Here is a 20,786-nt window from a genome sequence, read left to right as displayed (position 1 = left end):
TCTTAGTAATAGCAATAGTTTGTCAATCTGTACAAAATGTTGAAAATTCACTCTAGTAAACTCTTTTTAATATAACACAATATTATTAGTCAAAACTTCTAATGATAAATTGTTCCTAACACAAAAAATTTATCCAGCTGTCAAAATATCATATTCAATCCCCAAAATTCCATTTCTTTTTCTTTAAAAGAAACATTCTAAAATATAATTCTTTTTTGTCAACATTCTATTATATTTTCAAATATTTTTGCTTAACCTCATTTTTACTTTATGGAATCATATGATAATAACTTCTAATTCCTCTTCTTACTATTACTTTATGTCACATGTAGATATATACATAGATAATGGATATACACTTTAATAATTTCTACCCTATATATAAATGCTTCTCCCTGTGTTAAAATAACCTACTCTTCATAAAGCTTGCAATCTATCATTGATCTCTTGAGGAGTTAATTTTCTAAATCTTGGACCTTTATTTTGTGGAACACCAGTATACCCTAACAAATCTTCATTTGGTTCACCAATAACAGCAATCTCTATAGTATCTCCATTAAATTCACCTTCTACGGATTCCTTTAATGTCAAAAGAGCAATATGGATGGCATCTTCTAATTCTAATTCATTATTCCATCTTTTCTCTAAGAAGGTCTTTGCAGCAGTAGATCCTTTACCTATAGCAGTAGCTTTCCAAGGGAAATATGAACCAGATGGATCTACTTGATACAAACTAAACCCTTTATGATCATCATAACCAGCTACCAACAAAGAGACACCAAATGGACGAACACCACCTGATTGTGTAGCTTCTTGCATGATGGCTGCAATCTTAGACACTAAGATTTTCGTGGGTGGATATTCGTTATAGATTCTTTTGTATTGTGTATGAGCCACTTTTCTTGATTTATCTACAAGGACCCTATAATCTGGTCCCATTCCTGAATATACAGCACCTATATCTGGTGTAATTAATTCTATTTTAGATAAAGTTTCGGTCAAAGCCAAAGGCGATGAAGATTTCTTTTCTGTGGCAATTACTACACCATTTGTAGCCTTGATCCCCAATGATGTAACACCTTGCTTCACAGCAGCTAAAGCATAATCAATTTGACCTAATTTACCGCTGGGTGAAAATGTAGTTAAGGAAAAAGCGTATCTGTCAGTCATTGTATTGTTTATCTATTTTCTTTTTAGTTTATACCTAGGTAATGAAGTGAAAAGAATAACAGCAACTCTAGTTATAGATATATATAATATTGGACCCACCGTTATAACTGTATAATTGCTTTTAAATTCAAATATAAATAGCTATACTAGATATCAAGTTTAAGCAATCCGTTTGCCACCTTATTTTTCTATTACTTATCGTCTCCTCATTCTCGATTGTTTCCACCTTTAAACAGCCATATTAGTTTATTTTATTTTATTTTTTTTTTTCGATTCTTTTCTTATTTCAAGTATTTTTCTCACTGTATAGAGACTTCCCATGTTTCCTAATTAGAATATATTTCCCTCTCCTGGAATTAATACATCAATAATTACTATTCAGAGAAATACTTACCATTTACAGAAGTCTCGAAGAGTGAAAACAAACAGTACACAACACAAAAGAGTAAGAGAAAGTTGCAAAGAATAAATGATAATGATGATGGGTCAATGATTGTGTCAGCTATTAGAATCTATCACGAACCTGGAAAAATCAAAATCACTAAATAATGAGACAATAACACACATCTATATTAATTAGTGAACAAAATACAATGATATAAACGTATGCTTTCAAAAATAGTCTATATTTCTATGTAATATTTAATGCAATATATATATATAAATTTGATGACGATTGAATAAATTGTATGGATTAATAACATTAGGAATTATCTCAATGATCAAAAATTAAATCACAACAGCATCAATAGGCATTGGGTACCTTTGGTATATGTAGTCTCTAAACTCATTCAGACGTGACATGTTCTCCTCATCTTTAGTGAAACTAACAGATACATCCTCTAAGATAGAAACCAAAGAGTCAATATCAAATTCCCATACTAAATTACCTTGTAGCGTGAGAGTCCCCGTTTCTGCTAATATATCCTGATTCAAATAGACCGTTTCAACAATATTGTTAAACAAATGAATTACAGAAGAAGGATTAATGACTTGCCAAATATGGATCAACTGTTGCAATTCGGTTATTGTTACATGCGGTGATCTTAAGTACACTTTAAATCTATAAAGTGTCCTCAATTTCTCATTTAGAATCTTTTTAATATCATCTGTTAAGGCCTTTTCACGTTGAAATAATCTAGATGCGTCAATTAAGTTTTGTAACATTTGTCCTAATATTTCTTCCTTAGTACACTCCTCTTGTGATGATCTCATATTCCAATGATCATAATTGTTTACTACACTTATAAATGATGAGCATGCTGAGAGCATGTTGGCTAATTGGATAGTATTTTTTGGGGTGTATTTGAATTGTGTTATATTACTGTAAAAACTTTGAATAAAGACAGTAAAGGAATAAAGATTTATCAAATCTTCATCTTTATTGCCAATATTCATTTCTAGAAGATCCGCGGCTTCCTTAATATGTCCCTTAATGATCAGATACTCCGACTCAATTCTAATACGTTGTGACTCGGTTAGAAGTAATGGACTGTTTTGAAATTTAGCAAAAAGTGGAATAAACTTGTTGTTATTGATCGGATTAGAAGATCTGATACATGATTCTAATAAAATCTCAACATCCAAAACAGGACATGTTTCATTTAGTTCAAGTATTAGATCATAATAACCCTCTTCGAACAATTGTGTATAAATAAATTCGATTAGTCTTTTATATTCGGCTTGCTTTGTTATATGCTTAAATCCATATGGAAAATTGATCAAGCGAAGAAATGTATCCATTCCAATTGTGACCAATGATTTCATGGTTCTAATTAATGAAACCTCATTCAAATATGGTAACACCTGCTTTTGAAAATTTGGACCATTTAACAACACCATTAGTTCTATATCTTCAGCCTTCATTTTACTAATCAATAAATTTCTCGAAAATCTTAATTCATCTATATCATCTTGAGAAAAACCTAAAAAATTATTAATAATTGATTGATCATAATATTTATGCTTAATCAATTCTTTAAATGTATCATAGTCAAAACAATAACCTTTAGATGATAAATTTTCATATTCTTTCAACCCCGTCTTTGTAGAGTTTCTAATCGCTGGACCTAATGACAATGGATAATTTTTGTCCCAATCCCCAGGATGCGCAAAATAATCAACATATTCTTGTTTCAAATCTATGATAAATTTAGCTGCTTGCGGAACAACTGGATCAATTTTACTTGGATCCAAATTAAATCCTTTATAATTCTTAACAAATTTAGTGAAACAATCTATAATCTTTTCTTTAAACAAAATGAATTGATCCATCTGTCTTGTATTATTCATACCTGGTTGTTGTGACATTTCAATATCATGAATCATTGTTGGATCTAAGGTATCGAAATCAAACAATCGGATGACAATAATTGCATGAATTTTCAACAAATGTGGATATGATTCTATTGGATGAGATGAATTCCAAACAACAGACATAATTGAAACAAGCCCATCAAATGGAGCTTGGTTAATTGAATTTAAGCTGAAATTTAATTTTGAACAAATCTCCTGGAAAAAATGCATATTATAAATCTTCAACAGTAAATCAGGAGAAGTACAAGAGTTTGTAATTGATGATAGAAATGGTAGATTTGGGTGTAAACTACCATGAATTTCAATAAATCTAATCAAATAATCCACTGGAGCATTAAGCTCTTTCAAAAATTTAAAAATAAACGGATACAAATTAGAATCAAATTTAAAATTTTTAACCATTGATTCTTCTAATAATTTCATAATAATATCAGAATCTCTTAATTGTAGAGCATAATCTAATAATAGATTGATAACATTTTCCGTATGTATTGGATATAATAGATATGTTGATAGATTTGTGTTTGAGTTTAATCTAAATTTATTAATTTGAAATTTATTCTTGGAATTAAAGGATCTTTCCATTGGATAAATATAGTTATAAATCTTTGTAGTCAAGTCCCAATCATGGAAACAATTGGATAACAGTAAAAGATAAAATTCATAAGAAAATTCTGGGACCCAACTCAATTTCTTAAATTCAAACCAGACCGAGTAAGCTCGCTGTGGATCAACCTTGGATAAAGAGATTATAAAATTTGATAAAACCATGGTGACAATTTTTTTGGAACCATTCTTTTTCTTGATTTCATTAATAATATTATTAAACATTTTTGAACCGACTGTCAATTCACCAGTCTCAATAAATGCAGTAATAAACATCGAATATATTTCAAATTGGTTTTCCTTCAACGATATCGATTTTTCCATGGGTAATAAAAACAAAAATTCATTGTAAAGAGATTTAAGCATTATTAAATCTTTTTTCAAATTGGCCAAACTGATGAAATTCAAGAAATAAAATGAATCCTTTTCATACACTATAGATGATAATTCAATCAGATTATTTTTCAAACAAGTCAAATCCGGAATAATGGAGCTGGTATCAACGCTAGCTATATTATTGTTATTTCCTTTGTTATGACTTTTCATTCTCATTATAGTTTCTCTTGCATATAAATTCATTGACAAAAGATAATAGTTTATAGTCTCATTAGATATTTTATTTTTTTGGGTGATAGTAGTCAACAACTCGGAACCAATCTTGAAGAAGTCAAGACCATTCATATTATTTGTCTCAATAGCGATAATTGAATTTTTAAAAATCTGAAGAAGTAAAATATTATAAATCTTTGAATTTGGCTTCAATTTATTATTGATCATATCCTGATAACAATTCAACAGTTGCCACATCTTTTCATTTAGGTTTTGATTATTTTGGTCAAATGACCTTTTGTGGAACGATATGAATATTTTTTCATAAATATCTATACTTGGTACCAAATCATTTCTTCTTAAAGACTGATATAACGAATTGATTTTATTATATTGACCCAATTGGAAACATTTATTAATCTGTTCACAATGTATCTTCAGATAGGTATCGGAATTTAAATTATTTTCTAAATCCTCATCCCATGGACATTTATCATCCTTTATATCTGCCTCAGTCAATTTACGCGGTGAAGAATATTGAGTAGTTAAAATGTTCCTTTTATTATTAATTGTAGTTGGGGATTGAGATAAATTACCAGCATTTATATTATTAGTTGAGTTACTATTATTAGCATTACCATTGAATGAAACTGTATTATAAACATCATTAAATAGGGAAATATTATTAGTACGGTTGTTAAAATTTAAAGGAAAATCATTCAAAACATTGCTATTATTATTATTATTATTATTATTATTATTATTATTATTATTATTATTAGTAGTAGTAGTAGTAGTAGTTGTTGTGTTAGTTGTGCTAGTTGTATTATTTAGATTAATTTGTGGATTCGAATGGTTTAAAGTATGAAAATTATTGGTAGGATGCTCTATATAATTTGTATTAGCAGATATTATGGGATGTAAATTTGGATAATGTCGGGATCTTCTATTATTATTTTTAGATCCATTGTTATTGTTCAATCTATAGGTTGTGTAATTTGTATGATCCCGAGTGGTCTTCTTTTGGGTTTGATTTTGTCTTTTTTTATACAGTTGATACGAACTGTCGAAAAATGAAGTAGTTGCTGTGTGCCTAATCCTATTACTATTTCTGATAGTAGATATTGCAGCAGTAGACATATTGAGACTCTTTGAATAGTTACTATTATTGGTATAATTAGAGGTTGTTGTTGTTGTTGTTGTTGTGGTGGTGGTGGTGGTGGCTGAAGTAGGGTTATTGCCAGGGTTGTTATTATTATTGTTATTATTGTTATTGTTGTTATTGTTGTTATTCAAGTTATTAGTAGCAGCATTAGAAGACGGATGGTAATGTTTAGCTCTTGGGATTTTATTTTTAAACGATTTGAATGCCATAATAGAAGTAAAACACTATTTGCTAATTATACTATCTTGATGTAGAAAGAGATAGAAAGAAAATCGCCAAAAAGAAAAAAAAATTAAAAGTCAAAGTAAGGAAGTGATTATAGTATATTGTATAATGTATTTATATATGAGTGTCTGAGTGTGTATGGATTTATTTTTCTATTTTCTTATTTAAATTCTCTTCTATGCTAAATCAACCCACTATCTTAGTTAGCTATGTAGCTGAAGAAGAAAGTGCAACAATAAAGATGGGAGTAGATAAGAAGATAAAAGACAGTTAATACTGGCAAGTTAAGGTCCTCATTAATAATAATGATAATAATAGTAAATACATATACATATACATATATATATATATCCAGCTACATTATATTCCACTTAAAAATCAAGCGATGGGTCAACTAATCGAAGGCAAACAAGTCGAACAAACATAGATATACAAACGAATTTCTTTCTTTTCATGCAATCAATCAATCAATCGTTTCATCGATCGATCAATCAATCAAAGAGAGAGAATAAACACAACACCACTAACAAGCTACTAGGAATTGACCCAACCCGATTTGAAGACTCCAAAACCACAATGACAAGAAAAATGAATTACAAAACAAACCAACAATACCGCAGAGAAATTCGAGAAATAGACAAAGAAAAAAACAAAAAAAAAAAAAGCTAAAGAAATGAAAAGGAGAAACAGGTAGGAAAAAATAGTGTGATGTACAGATGTCCGCACATCCCCTTGGCTTACCAATCAAATTGAAGTTTGTCCGAGCGAGAAAAACAAACAAGAAAACAAAAACGTAGCAAAAAATGTACGACATATTTCAATCTTTTTGCTTTTGTTTGATTTGTTTGACACCAAAAGAAGGGGAGGCGAGGGGAGGAAAGAAACAGGTAAAAATAAAAATGAAAATAAAAAAGAGACAATAGGAGGAAACAACGGCAGTTAGGCGGACTTTTTTTTTTTATTTTTTTTTTTTTCTTATCTTGGAAAGGAGGCTGAAGAATAATTGGTGGGAGGGTGGTAGCAAGGGGAGTTTGGTGAGTAATTTCGGAGAAGATGAAGTGGAAAATTACAACAAACCCTAGAATGGTGTAACGAAAAGAAGGACAAAATTGATGGACGTTCTACCGGATGACCTATCAAGAGTTTGATAAGTAGAAAAATGAAATACGAAACAACTTTTTGCTGCTTCTCCACATTGATAGACTACTGAACAAAATAACAGACGAAAGGATAATTGGTTTTTAAAACTATGTATGTGTTGATGATTTTAAAGAATTTTTTATAGCTATACATGCACACACACACACATATATATATATATTTCATAAATATATGTACCTTAATATATCTGATCGTGATCGGTATTATTTATTCTTTGATAGCGTAACTTCTACGATACATCGAATCGATATCGGTCAAATAGTAGGAGCCTGAACGGATATATTCGATAGTACCAACTGGTTTATAGTCCTTCTTTAAGTGAATAGCTTCTCTTTGTTTCAATTGAGACTCATATTCCTCTGGGGTCAAACGTACTCTATTTCCAAACCAAGTGTTCAAATCTAACTTGTCTACAATAGTGGTCAAATCTTCACGGACAGTGAACGAATACAATGAAGCTGCCATACCTGAACCGTATGAAAACATACCAATGGTCTTACCAATCAAAGTATCTTTTTCAAATATATCTTGTTTTATACTAGTGAAATGTAAAAGAGATGCTAACGCAGCAAAGACAGAACCGGTATACATGTTACCTGTATTAGTTGGTAATTCCAAACTTGGTCTGACACGTTTACTGAATAGTTCCTTAGCAATTGGCATGAATGTTTTCTCGATTCTCTTATCAGTCAAGGACTCCTCGTATGTCAATTCTAATAAGGACTTGTCAACGTCTGGGTATAGGCTTGGATCTTGCAACCAGTCGTTGTATAATAATCTAGCAAAGGACTTATTCACCAACTTACAGGTTGGCACATGGAAAACGTTGTAATCAAATAGATCAGTGACTTTCAAGGAGGATTCGCTGGCACCAGAGATTTTATTCAGTTTATTTTTGTAATTGTTGTAGGCTTTATCCAAGGCCTTGATGTAGCATTGCAAGGAGTAATGACCTTGAACCACTGGGTACTCAGAGGTCAAATCTGGCTTAAAGAAGTCGTATACGTGTTCCATGTAAGAGGCTCTCACTGTGTTCATAACCAAGGGAGCATTTGGACCGACCCAAAGAGCAACCATACCGGCACCCCCAGTTGGTCTGGCTGGACCCTTTTCATAGATGGCGATGTCACCACAGACCACAATGGCGTCTCTACCGTCCCAGTTATCAGACTTGATCCAATTGACGGTGTTGAACAAGGCACTGGTACCACCGTAACAAGCGTTGATTGTGTCGATACCCTCGATGTCACCGTCGGTCTCAGAGAACAGTTGCATTAGCACAGACTTGATAGACTTAGACTTGTCCAACAGAGTCTCAGTGCCGACCTCCAATCTACCGATCTGGTTCTTGTCTATGTTGTATTTCTTGATCAAATTGCTGACGACAGTTAAAGCCATGGAATATATGTCTTCTCTATCATTAACGAAGACCATATTTGTTTGACCCAATCCAATGGTATATTTGCCCTTCGAGACACCGTCGTGGGTCTCCAAGGATTCTTGTGAGACGTACTGTTGTGGGATGTAGACCTGCAAACCTTTGATACCGACGTTTCTTGCTGGTTCGATGTTGTAGTTCAAAGTGGAAGATACTTCTTCATTACCATTTTCTAAACGTTGTCTCTTAGTCATTTTGTTTTTTGTTTTTGTTTATATATATGTGTATAAATATGTATATGAAAGTAAGGGAATAATGTTTATGTGTTGGATATTGGATAACTTACTATTGGTTACCCAATTATATAAAAAAAGGGGAAATTGCAGACCAAGAGTATACACGAGACAATCTGGCAAAGATACACTGAAAATGTCACTTGGTAAGAAACTATATAAAAGTTGCAACCGTTTATATATAAGAAAAGAGTGGTAATTTCTAATAATCACAAGTTGATATTACTTGACTCCAACATTATGCCATTGCTGAAATAAAATAAAAGTAAAAAAAAAAAAAAAAAAGAATAAAAAACAAAAACAAAAAAATAACAATAATAAAATCAAATAGAAAAGGAAGAAAAGGAAGAAAAAAAAGAAACGATTTATTTTTTATCGATTATAATCTTGATCTACCGAAAAAGCGACAAGCTTAGTGAAGAGGGTCTCATCCATCAAAACTAATACTGATAATAATAATAATAATAATAATAATAATAATAATAGTAGTAGTAGTAGTAGTCTGTATATTCGAAGGATAGCTAACTGGTGAGAATTGTCGAGGGAATTACCATTAGTGCGACAATTCCTTTCAGACAACACACTCTCTCCAGTATCTGCTGGAATCTTGACTGTTTCCACCGTTTGTGTTTGCTGTTTCGCATGTGCACTCCCCCCCCACACCAACAAACACAGAAAAGAAGGGAAGAGAGAAAGGAAGAGAAGAAAAAATGAGAGAATTTGACAGCAGAGATAAAACACCGTGCTAATTCCGCAGTCTCCGAAAGATAGAACAAGAAAAACTCTGGGCAATGTATTGCTATTGTTGTTCTCTCTCTCTCTTTCTTTTCTCTCAAAGTAGAGTTAAAAAAAAAAAGATCCGATGATTCCTTCTTCCGTTATAAAAAAAAAAGAATTAGAAAAAACGTTGTTGACAGAATTTTCGTTCTAAACGAGACACATAAAAATGTTTTGCTTAACGCGGACCCAACCAAAGGAAAAAAAAGGAAACCAAAGGAATCGAATCTGCGTGAGGGAACAAAAAAAAATTGCTTGAGGCCAAATCGTTGGCTGGGTGTCTGGGTGTGCAACCAGTGAGCGGCGATGCCTTTCTTCCTCAAAAGGTTGGAGGTGTGGGTTTTGTGTGTGTATGGGTGTGGTTTCTTTCTTTTTTTTCTTTCTTTCTTTCGTTTTTCTGCCAAGAATGAAATCTGGCATGTGACCTGTAAAAGTAGAAAATGAAAATGAAAAAAAAAATAACATAACAAAAAAGAGCAAAGCTTTTGAGATGAGCTAAAAGGATTAAAAATAGAAAAATCAAGATGAATAAATAAAGAAAAAAAAATAAACGTATATTCAGTTTCTCCAGGACATAAAACACAAAATAAAAGAAAGAGAATAATTAAAGAATAAAAAGAAAAAAAAAAAAAAAAAAAAAACAAACTAAATCAGGATCAATTAATAAACGTCACTAATAAAGTCTAACTTTCGATGATGAAGGTTATTACATCTTTACAAGAGTTACCACTAGAAATATTAATAAATATTTGTTCATTTTTAGAAGAATCTGATATAATTATTTTACAATCTCTAAACAAGTTTTTTAATACACTTTTACATGATCAAGAATTTTGGAAAAAACTTATCTATCAGAAATTTTTGACTCTGAAATTCCCGTCCTTATCTCGTCAAGACAGCTTCATTGAAGAGTTTTACGAAAGGAAAAGAATCCTGAATGATTGGAAACACAATAAAGTCATCAAAAATAAATATACCATCAACCCATACCGAAGTATCCCAACTCAAATAGAAAGAATCATTTTCAAATATCCTCGTTGTTATCTTTACCATGAAGGAATAATCACCATAGTCCAACTAAACAATTCTAACCCCTTCAGTGGTGGGTATGACAACAACAACAATAACAACAATAATAATACTGCAAGAGGCTCCACCATCAGTACAAGAAGAAGAACTAAGTTCACTTATATCCCCTGCACCACTCCGCAAGGTTGTTCTACAATGGATTTTAATCTTCATGCAGCTGTGTTTGGCAGATTCGATGGCAGGATCTTTGCAAAGCTTTTGACAAACAAATCTTTTCTGCAACCCGTTATCGAATTCAATTCTTTGCATACCCAGAGTTCTTGTGTCACCTCCATAAATATCATGCCGGATATCTTCGAGACAAAAAAGACCGTTTGCGTGTCTGGTACCGAGTTAGGCGAGGTTTGTTGGTGGGAGGACACAAACCTGTTAAAGCGACTACAGTTGTCTTCCTATACCATCGTTAAACTCTACACCTTCAACAGGGAGAAAAATACCAACTACACCATCTGTGTCGATTCTAAATTAAATTGTTTTGTGGTTTTAAACAGAGGTGAAATCATACACGAGATCAATTTGATTAACGACTGTAGATTACCACATAGCTTGACTATAAACGAAATCCTCTTCTTTAGAATAGATTACGGGTCCATGAATCTCATATTTGTCACACTCACAAACGTATGGGTTATCTCAGTTGATCCCAAAAAGGATCTAGGCCACCTTAAGAGTTTTGAATTGTCCTCTAAGCAAGATGAAAGAATCAAAGATGTCTACATCGATGATATGACAACCATGAGAGAGCAGAATTTATCCATCGTTGGTGAAGATGGCTGTTATATGGCTATTGTACTGGATTCCAACGATATACTTATATTAAATTGTAGGGAATCTTTAGAAACAGACTCTAAGAAACTAAGATTACATAAAAGATTGATCTTTAACGAAATTATAACTGCATGTCAAATCAACAATTCCGTATTGGTCGTAACATTAGAAGATAACTTAAAGATTATTGACCCCACTACTGGGGACCTTTTGAAAACTGTACCAAAAGTAGATAAATTGACCCAGTTTATTAGGATCTATGATAATAAAATAGTAACTGCCACCGGTAATAATTTGAACGTTTATCAATTTAATCCAAATCATAAATTTAAACGCCATAACAATAAATATCTAAACTCTGATGGATCAATGCGTCACAATACAAAACCTTTAAGAGGTCACAATCAAGTTAACAATAAATGGAATATTAATTTGAATGTAGCTAAAAAATTATTTGATGAAGAAGAAGAATTAATTCAAAGAAGAATCAATGAAAATGAGAGACTACTAAACGAATACGGTGGTGACATATACTCAAGCAATAATTATATCCATATTAATAGGAATTTGTATGAAGACGAAGAAGACGAAGAAGATATAAATTTAAGAATTGCTCTTCTGGAATCTCAACAAGAATTATCAAGATCACATATCCATTCAGGTAATAATGATAACAATGATGAAGAGAGTCAGTTACTACGAGCAATAGAGCAATCTGAAAGATTGCAACAACAACAACAAGGTTCTACTGCATCAAACCATGCTCGACTGGCTGAGGATGAAGAATTACAAAGAGTACTTGAATTATCAAGACAAGAATATGAACAAAGATTGGCTATTCCAGCAAGTGTTGAAAATTCACATAATATATCAGATACCCAAACATTATCGCCAAACATAGGGAATTTAGTATCTGAATCGTTTAGACGATTGGATATATCCGAAAATCTCCCCCCTGCAGGAATAGCCACATCATCAACAGAAGATGAAGATTTAGCATTAGCCATCGCACTATCGTTAAGTGAAATGCAATAGTATAAGAGCATAAAACAACATAGACAACCATAGATATCTATATATATATATATAATAGTCATTAATATATTATTATTTATATACAAAAATATATACCAACAAAAAAAAAGATTTGTTATATACTTTACAACATATAAGGAATACACAAACAGTATTACAGTCAAGTACATGCTAATCATCATATGAAAAAAAAAACTCAAAAAAAGAGGAAGATATATCCGTTAAAATACAAACACTTTTTGATCACCTTTAGATTTTTGAAAGCCACTATTCCAACCAAGACTTCTTGCATAATTTAACACCATATTTGTCATTTCTGGAGGCCCACAGATCAATAAACGATGATCGTCAGCATACTCAGGTAAATATTGCTCCATATCTCTTTTGGTAATATAACCAATACCACCAGACCAGGTTTCTTCATCACATAAAGTCATATCATGTTTTGAAGGTGGATAATGTAATACATAGTACACATGGAATTGGGGATATTTTGACATCATTGAATCTAATTCTTCTTTTAATAAAATATCGTGAACAGTCTCATTAGCATAAATTAAACAAACTTTCTCCAGTTTGTCAGGATTAGACATGTATTCATTCAATACTTCCAAAATAGGTGTGATACCTGATCCACCTGCAATTAATCCTAGTTGTGTAGTTTGAACATCTTCATATACAAACTCACCCATAGGTCCCTTAAACTCCAAATAATCTCCAGGTTTCAAAGTGGTGAAATATTTGGAGACATTACCAAGTGTATATGTTTTAACTATGAGGTCCAAACAACCAACATTTTCATTTGTATGTATTGGGGTATAGTTTCTAATCTCCTCTTTACCATTTAATATGACTCTAACTGCAACATAATGACTTGTCGGAATATTTAGTTTTTCATTTCTATGTTTCAGTTTGAATTTATACAATGATGTGTTTGGAGCCAAGGTCATTTTGGAAAGAAACATTAGTTTTGTCCATTTGTTGGGATGAAGTGAAGGACTGATAAGATGATAATTACTAGCATTGTTACTTCTATTCGTAGAAATTCTACTATTAGCACTTCTGACACGATTACTATTTTTACTAAAAAATATTCGTAATTTATAAGGAACTAAAACCTCTCCAGTCACATATCTATATATGAATATAGTTACCAGAGAACAGCTGAGCAAAGTTAGCAAAAAGGACCAATTGATTCTATAATTAAACATTATTCCATTAAGCAAATGCATAATCTATGTTATATGATAATATCAATCCAGCTTTAAAAACCAAAATAAATTATATACATGAGTATTCCTAAAAAGTTATTGCTAATGTCTTAGTAGTGAATTGCTTATTTTCACTGATAAATAAATCTTTTCTATCAATTATTTATTATTCCTTAGGTGTGTAAGTAAAAACACAAAAATATATACTGCTAATATGCAAATACTTTAATCAATTTCCTCCCCCCTTCTGCTAAACAAAAAGAAAAAAAGCTTTCCTGTAAAATTGCGGAGGGAAATACTCCGAAAGTGAAGGTCCTTGTCAAATGGGATCGTGAAAAATGAAATAAATTGGTTCAAGAATGAGACTCGTTGGGTTAATGCAGTATGAGTTATTCTATATATACCGTACTGATAAACATTCGTAGACTTACTTAATACAATGTAGAGAAGAAGATTTCTTTGTGAGAAAAACACATCGATACAATAGACATCTTTCTGATGTAATACTACACAGTAACATCTATAAAATAATATCAAACTTTACAGATATATTTAATTGAATATAATCAACAGTTTTGATAATTTATATGTACAGAGAAAGTATATATACATACGTACATACACACATATATATAAGAAAGTAATAAAATACTGCACAAAACTAGAATATCACATAAATAAATTCATTAGGTTACTAATGGGACAACATTCAATTGAAGAAATATGGAATAAGTAGAAAACAAAATATAGAAGAAAAAGAACATAATTATCCACTGGAGTCAACTAGGAAATGTAAGAAAACATAGGAATAACAGAATTAATATATAAAAAAAAAATAAAAAAAAAAAGAAAATATCTTTTGTTCACTCCACAGCAATACCATTACGAAGTAACCAATCTTTGTTAGTTTCAAAAATACCATTTGGATCTTGTATAGATTTAATCCTTTGGAATTCAATTAAATTATCTTGAAATTTTTCCTTAATAAATTTTCCTAAACCACGACATTGATAGTCTTTATATTTAACAGTTTTACTTGCTGATGGGCCAGTGATCAATTCAGTGGCCCCAATAAAATTCTTGGCCCAATGTGGCTTACCATCTGCTTCTATCATAACTTGTTCAAATTGGGTAAACCAATCGTAAGTCTTTGAATTAAAACCAAATGGTCTATACATTGTAGCATTAATAAACAAAGTTAATTGGTCATTTGTTACTTGATCAATTGCCACATATTGACCTAAATTATTTGTATTATCCAACAATGGATGTAGATTGTTACCATAGATTGCACCCTTCAACAAATAATTTTTTTCTGAATCATTAACAGATAAGTCAGGTGGTACAGTCGTATTTGAACAACGAATCTCTACTGGGCAATGTATGTAGAATTTATTTGTTTTAGCACCTTCGTCGACGATGTTTTCCAATTTACGTAACACTTCAGGACCATTAACCAATGGGCAACCCCATTCATCAACAAATTGAGAATATAAACAATCTAAAGTGAATCCATCTAAGGAAGTAATAACAGCTGGTTCAATAACGTTCCTATACTGTCTATTGAATATCCACTTTTCAACAAATGGAGTCAAACGACCACAAATTTGAGTAGAACACCAAAGCAAAAATTGATATAAAAATCTATTGAATTTATTAGACAAAAATTGTTTTTCTTTAAGGTTGTTACTACTATCTTTGGGAACGGAATCATTAGTTCTTTCACCTTTCCAAACTATGCATTTTCTATTATATGGGTACCACCAAATTTTGATATATTCTGTTGTCAACCAGATCTTGTCCCACATGTCAATAATTTTATCAAATTCAAAAATCTCCAGGGTCACTCTCAAATTGAAATTAGGAACCACTCTTATAGTCATTTTAACGATAATGCCAATTTGACCCAAAGATAGTAACATAGCCCTGAACAACTCTGGTTGAGTCTCTGAATCAACAAAAACTAGTTCCCCTTGTCCGTTAACTAAAGTGATATCAACAATCTGGGAGGAGACAAGACCATGGTATGCAGAAGAACCATGAGATCCTGTAGAGATCATACCTGCCATAGTTGGTGTATTAATTGAGGGTAAATTTTGTAGAGAATAACCATGCTTTGTCAAATATTCGTTCAAATCATGACTTGTAATCCCTGCCTCCACAGTAACGTCTGCATAACTGGCATGATTTGAACATAGCATACCGACATGATTCAATTTAGTTAAACTAACCATCCAATTCCTAGTGATACAGATGTTGTTTGGAGTGTGTCCTGCACCCACAATAGTGATCTTTTGTCCCTTTTCATTCGCATTTTTGACAATTTCAATGACTTGATCAATTGTATCTGGTTCGAAATAAAGTTGTGGATTAGTAGAATAAATCCCTGCCCAATTTCGGAACTTGTAATTCTTGTTACCTAGAAGAGAGAAGTTAGAAAGTGCCATTTTTTGCTCAATGAACCTCCTTACTTAATAAATTTGTTGAATTTTCTTGTGAGCTTCTGATAGTGTTAGTGAGTAGTGGACTAAATGATGTGAACATGTTATTACGAAAACATAGAATGCAAAAAAAAGGATGATTACCTTTTAAGAAAATAGTCACTACATTAGCAAACACATATACACATTTGAATGCCCTTCCTTATTTATACATATATATATATATATATATACTAATGTAATGTATAGTGAGGTAAAAGAATCTTAATATTCACTATTAATCCCAGGCTAAATTGCATTGTCTTGCTTGACCAAAATGTAAGGGGCAAGAAACCTGCATAATGTCAGATCAAATTTCCCTATTGTTTCTGTTGTTTCTCTTCGATTTGTTCGTCCACAATGATTCAGAAAACACGGATGCCACTAAGGAAAGCCATCAATGGATTTGCCAAAAGAGAAGAAAGTCCGTTAGTTTTTATGATAGAAAAGAGATAGTATACCTTTTTTTTAACTGATTATGATTAAGGATTAAACTTCACCATTGTATGATTATGCACTGAAAAGATATACAAGTTTGAATAGTGACTATTTATATTGTAGATTTCAGACTCCATTTAGTAATTTCAAAGATAGCGTACTATTTCTCATGCATGTAGATATATTTTCTCTATTGTGTCTTAAGGTCGTGTTTGTATTGATTCTTATCGTTGTATCCAGTTGTTAGATGATCAAGATCACCGGTTTTCTCAAACTTTGGATAAACCAGATAGATTGTACACTTAAAAGATTATTGCTTACATTACAAAGAATCTTGGGTATATAGATACATTTAAAGCAAAACAGACGGAAAGCGAATAGACTTGATGTGTTCCCAAATAAGGCTTTTTTAATGTATAGAACTGCATTCAAAGCTGATGCAGTTTTCTCATAGAATATATTAGGAAAGACAAATAATAACATCATTGGGAGATTAAGAGGCCATTAAATCAAAAAAAATTAACTATTTTATTATTGATATGTGTGTATTTATATAAATTAAATCTACATTTTAATTTGTTATTTGTGATACCTTCTTATAAATGATTATAATAACCAAATGAAATATATATATATATATATTACAAACTTACAAGATCTAATAAAAAGAACGCTTTTGGTGATAATAAACCTAAGAATATTGAAAACTCATAGAAGTACCTAGATTTAATTAAAAAAAAAAGTATCCCAACAATGGCATGCATTTCTGTTAAAAAGAAGAAATCATTTTACTGTAGTAGACATATACTCATTCTTTATATCTGCATTCATCATAATTGCATAACTATACGTATAAATAAACTACTTAAAAGTATCACTCTATAGTTATAAATAATTGTAAATACATATATATATATATATATATATTTGTGATTGATTCTTTTTTTCTTTTTTCTTTTCTTTTATCTTCACATAGAAACGTATAAGATTATTGACAATACCAAAACAATACCACTGAATGCAATTCTTTGCATAACGAACCTTTCTTGTTTCAATACAGTAGTTTCAATTTTTTGATCCCACTTGGATCTTTCTTGAACCTTCAGATATATTGGAGTTTTCCGTGGTTCAATACCAACAGGCAAGTTCTCTTGATACATTTCCTCAAAAAATTGATCGATTTTACCACAACGTAAATTAAATTTCAAATAATTTGGATCGCCTACTGGTAATCTGTGTCTCATGTCTCTTAGATAATATTGGAAGATTTCTACACAACCTTTAAATGTTCTTGATTTAAGGATCAAAGAGCATGTAGTTGACTTTCTAATCTTTACATTTTCCTTCAAGACGTTTGGATTATTCATAACTTTTGCTAAAGTGGCAATTGCCATAACCTGTGGAATAGCACAGAATTGGAAAGAAGATTGTTCAGAGATTGAACTTAGATAAGTCATGACATCTTCGATGTGTTCCATGGCGTTCAAGACCAAATGGTTGATACAGTGGACGCCGGCTACAGAGTCTCTGGTGAAATAATCCAAAGTTTCACCATATTGAGACCAAATTTCTTTTGGCCAAAAATGTCTACTATCTTGTAAATCTTCAAAATAGTCTCTAATGATGTTAGTCTTTTGCAAGAAAAGACCCATGCTTTCAAATAGTTGAGAGCCTTCTAACAATTGAGGGGACCCGAATTTGGCAAGGACAATCAACTGTGTTAAACCGTCGCCGACTAATCCAGCCACATAGTGACAATAAAGGTCATAATCCTTGACTGTTTGAATCCCATCCTTCTGGAATTGTTCATCTTCAATGTAGTCGGCCATACCATTTCCCATTTTTTCAGTGATTTCACTTATAACTGATTGGTACTCAGTCTTCAACTTGTGATATTCTTTTAAAATGGAAGGAAATTTGACTAGAACGTCTCTATCCTTCTCATTTGGAGAATTACCATCAAAGGACCAATCCTCCAATAACAATTTTTCATGGAAGCTACGTAACAAAGGAATTTTGATCTTATTGTCAATGGTCATGTCATCTTCCACAGTATCTAAAGCACGTAAAATAAGGTAGAATAGCATAATAGCGTTTCTTAATTCTGGATGTAATTCCATGATGACCACGGCAAAGGATCTAGAAGTTAGAGTTAACAATTTATAACATTCTTTCAATTCAGGTGTAGCTATAGTGTCGTTGATACTAAACAATGGTTTTCTGACAAATTTTAATTGGATCACAGAAGCCAATTCTTGTGGATGTAAAAATAGTTCTAAATATTTACTCATTGTAAGATTCGTAGAAAAAGGTCTATCCCAGGATATTAAATTGAAAGATGGTTTAAAAAAATGCTTATTCTGTTTTCTTTTCGGCTCGAATTAAGGAGCACATATATGTATATATTTATATATACAAATATCAAATGTATGGCTTATGACTGAAGAAAGAAGAAATCAAAGGAAAGGATCAATTGTGTGTAAAACAAGCGCCCTTTTAATAAGTTATTGTAGGAATTAAAGCAGTTGTTTTAACGTGTATAATTTCTCCATCCTATTTTTATATATATTGTTATGGTGTCATATAGTAGAATATCTAAATCCAGGAATTATTGTTTACTCTCCTTGTTCTTGTTCCACGGCCAAAAGAAGAAAGAAAAAGGAAAATCTACAGTTTTTTTTTCCAGTCCCCCTGCCTAGCTCGACCGACTCTGCCTGGCTCTGTCAGTCTGCCAGAAGGAAGCTGTCGTTTAATTTCTGTCTTGTTAGAAAGGCGCCCGTTTAAAGTTACCTTCTCTCCTCTCCATCCCTGGAAACGCAGAACGAAGAACGGAGGCTAAAAAATAGATGTCCTTGCAGAGTGACGTTGAGATAACAGTTTTCTGGCGCAGTACCTGCCGTTCCCTATCTTCTCTCTCCTCTTCTCGAGCAACGTACACAGAAGAGGATTATGAAGTGCAGTCGTAGCAATGTATAATATAATATACGAGCATGCAATATATATATATGTATGTATATATGTATACATATATGTACTATTGTGTATGTGATATTTATATAAGTATATATATATTGGAAAATAACGGTCGTTTGCACATTGTGGTAATGTGGATAAATTGTTGTGTACCTATTTGGATATATTTGTTATTTTTTGTAAAGCTTTTGGTAATGATACCTCTCTCAAGATAGTTAGTGCATCTGGTGGAAATTTTGACAACACATAGTCTGCTACTTCTTTATGGGATCTAGACATAGGCCGATCTATTCCTATCCCCAATTTGTAAAATTTAGCACCATAACAGGATGTCAAGTGTTTTAGGCCGTTGTGTCCCCGTGAACTTGTACCTGGTTCCCTTAACTGAATATGACCTAAGGGCCTGTCTAATTCATCATGTGCAACTATAAATCGTGTGTTGGGGTATTTCGTTTCGATTTTTTTCCATATTGGGGCCACAAGTCTTCCAATTTGGTTCATATACTCACCCGTACAAATCAGTAAACTTATTATATGGTCATCCCGTGTTTCATCCTTCACTGTCACGTACTGGATCCCCTTGAATCCTGGGGCCACTTTAAAATTGCATGAGGGGCATAGTTGTTCTTGGATCATTCTTACTATCATATTACCAACGTTGTGCCTGGTACCATTATATTGTGGTTCCATGTTTCCAATACCCGTTATACACGTATGTAATGTACGTCTCAATAGTATCATCATTCAGTCTATATTGCCATTATCTCTTATTTCTAATTTTTTTTTTCCCTTCTTCTTCTTCTTCTTGTACATATAGATATATGGATATTTCTTTTCCTAAAGACAACCTAGTAAATTAATGACTGTACATAATCTCTTTCAAGGATATGTATATGTGTGTGTGTTTGTGTGTATTTACATGTATTCACCTATTTTTACTTTTTCATTTATTTATGCATAAAATATTTCCATCAATCGAGGAAAGTTCAATTTCTTAAAGAAGAAACAAGAAACAAAAAAAAAAATAAAAATAAAGTTAAGAAAATAAAATTAAGAAAAGCAGAAAAAAGATCTGGATTGAAATGAATTAGTGCCCTAGCTTCGTTCAAAGCACATCTAATTACATCTACAGATATATACATATGTTACGCT

General features: G+C 31.9%; 8 protein-coding genes across 8 annotated transcripts; 1 reads left to right on the top strand and 7 right to left on the bottom strand.

Annotated features, from left to right (window-relative positions):
* Positions 1 to 417: 417 nt before the first annotated feature.
* On the bottom strand, positions 418 to 1,170 carry PRE8 (proteasome core particle subunit alpha 2; the record flags this gene model as incomplete). Its single annotated transcript, XM_064857342.1, has 1 exon — positions 418 to 1,170. The coding sequence occupies one exon, from the start codon at positions 1,168 to 1,170 to the stop codon at positions 418 to 420; it is 753 nt and encodes a 250-aa protein (XP_064715648.1).
* Positions 1,171 to 1,899: 729 nt separating this feature from the next.
* RPM2 (ribonuclease P) lies at positions 1,900 to 6,015 on the bottom strand (the record flags this gene model as incomplete). Its single annotated transcript, XM_064857341.1, has 1 exon — positions 1,900 to 6,015. The coding sequence occupies one exon, from the start codon at positions 6,013 to 6,015 to the stop codon at positions 1,900 to 1,902; it is 4,116 nt and encodes a 1,371-aa protein (XP_064715647.1).
* Positions 6,016 to 7,399: 1,384 nt separating this feature from the next.
* On the bottom strand, positions 7,400 to 8,824 carry ERG13 (hydroxymethylglutaryl-CoA synthase; the record flags this gene model as incomplete). Its single annotated transcript, XM_064857340.1, has 1 exon — positions 7,400 to 8,824. The coding sequence occupies one exon, from the start codon at positions 8,822 to 8,824 to the stop codon at positions 7,400 to 7,402; it is 1,425 nt and encodes a 474-aa protein (XP_064715646.1).
* A 1,509-nt stretch (positions 8,825 to 10,333) lies between these two features.
* UFO1 (SCF ubiquitin ligase complex subunit UFO1) lies at positions 10,334 to 12,532 on the top strand (the record flags this gene model as incomplete). The annotated part of the gene is made up of 1 exon (XM_064857339.1): positions 10,334 to 12,532. One exon carries the CDS (start codon positions 10,334 to 10,336, stop codon positions 12,530 to 12,532), a length of 2,199 nt encoding a protein of 732 aa, XP_064715645.1.
* A 221-nt stretch (positions 12,533 to 12,753) lies between these two features.
* Positions 12,754 to 13,764, bottom strand: AIM33 (cytochrome-b5 reductase; the record flags this gene model as incomplete). The annotated part of the gene is made up of 1 exon (XM_064857338.1): positions 12,754 to 13,764. One exon carries the CDS (start codon positions 13,762 to 13,764, stop codon positions 12,754 to 12,756), a length of 1,011 nt encoding a protein of 336 aa, XP_064715644.1.
* Positions 13,765 to 14,606: 842 nt separating this feature from the next.
* Positions 14,607 to 16,190, bottom strand: ALO1 (D-arabinono-1,4-lactone oxidase; the record flags this gene model as incomplete). Its single annotated transcript, XM_064857337.1, has 1 exon — positions 14,607 to 16,190. The coding sequence occupies one exon, from the start codon at positions 16,188 to 16,190 to the stop codon at positions 14,607 to 14,609; it is 1,584 nt and encodes a 527-aa protein (XP_064715643.1).
* A 1,439-nt stretch (positions 16,191 to 17,629) lies between these two features.
* Positions 17,630 to 18,952, bottom strand: ERG9 (bifunctional farnesyl-diphosphate farnesyltransferase/squalene synthase; the record flags this gene model as incomplete). Its single annotated transcript, XM_064857336.1, has 1 exon — positions 17,630 to 18,952. The coding sequence occupies one exon, from the start codon at positions 18,950 to 18,952 to the stop codon at positions 17,630 to 17,632; it is 1,323 nt and encodes a 440-aa protein (XP_064715642.1).
* Positions 18,953 to 19,787: 835 nt separating this feature from the next.
* PTH1 (aminoacyl-tRNA hydrolase) lies at positions 19,788 to 20,378 on the bottom strand (the record flags this gene model as incomplete). Its single annotated transcript, XM_064857335.1, has 1 exon — positions 19,788 to 20,378. One exon carries the CDS (start codon positions 20,376 to 20,378, stop codon positions 19,788 to 19,790), a length of 591 nt encoding a protein of 196 aa, XP_064715641.1.
* Positions 20,379 to 20,786: the final 408 nt, after the last annotated feature.

The sequence above is a fragment of the Arxiozyma heterogenica genome (genome assembly GCF_036370985.1).
Source record: "Arxiozyma heterogenica strain weizmannii chromosome Unknown scaffold_13, whole genome shotgun sequence".
NCBI lineage: Eukaryota > Fungi > Ascomycota > Saccharomycetes > Saccharomycetales > Saccharomycetaceae > Arxiozyma > Arxiozyma heterogenica.
This window is presented reverse-complemented; position numbering and strand designations above follow the sequence as displayed.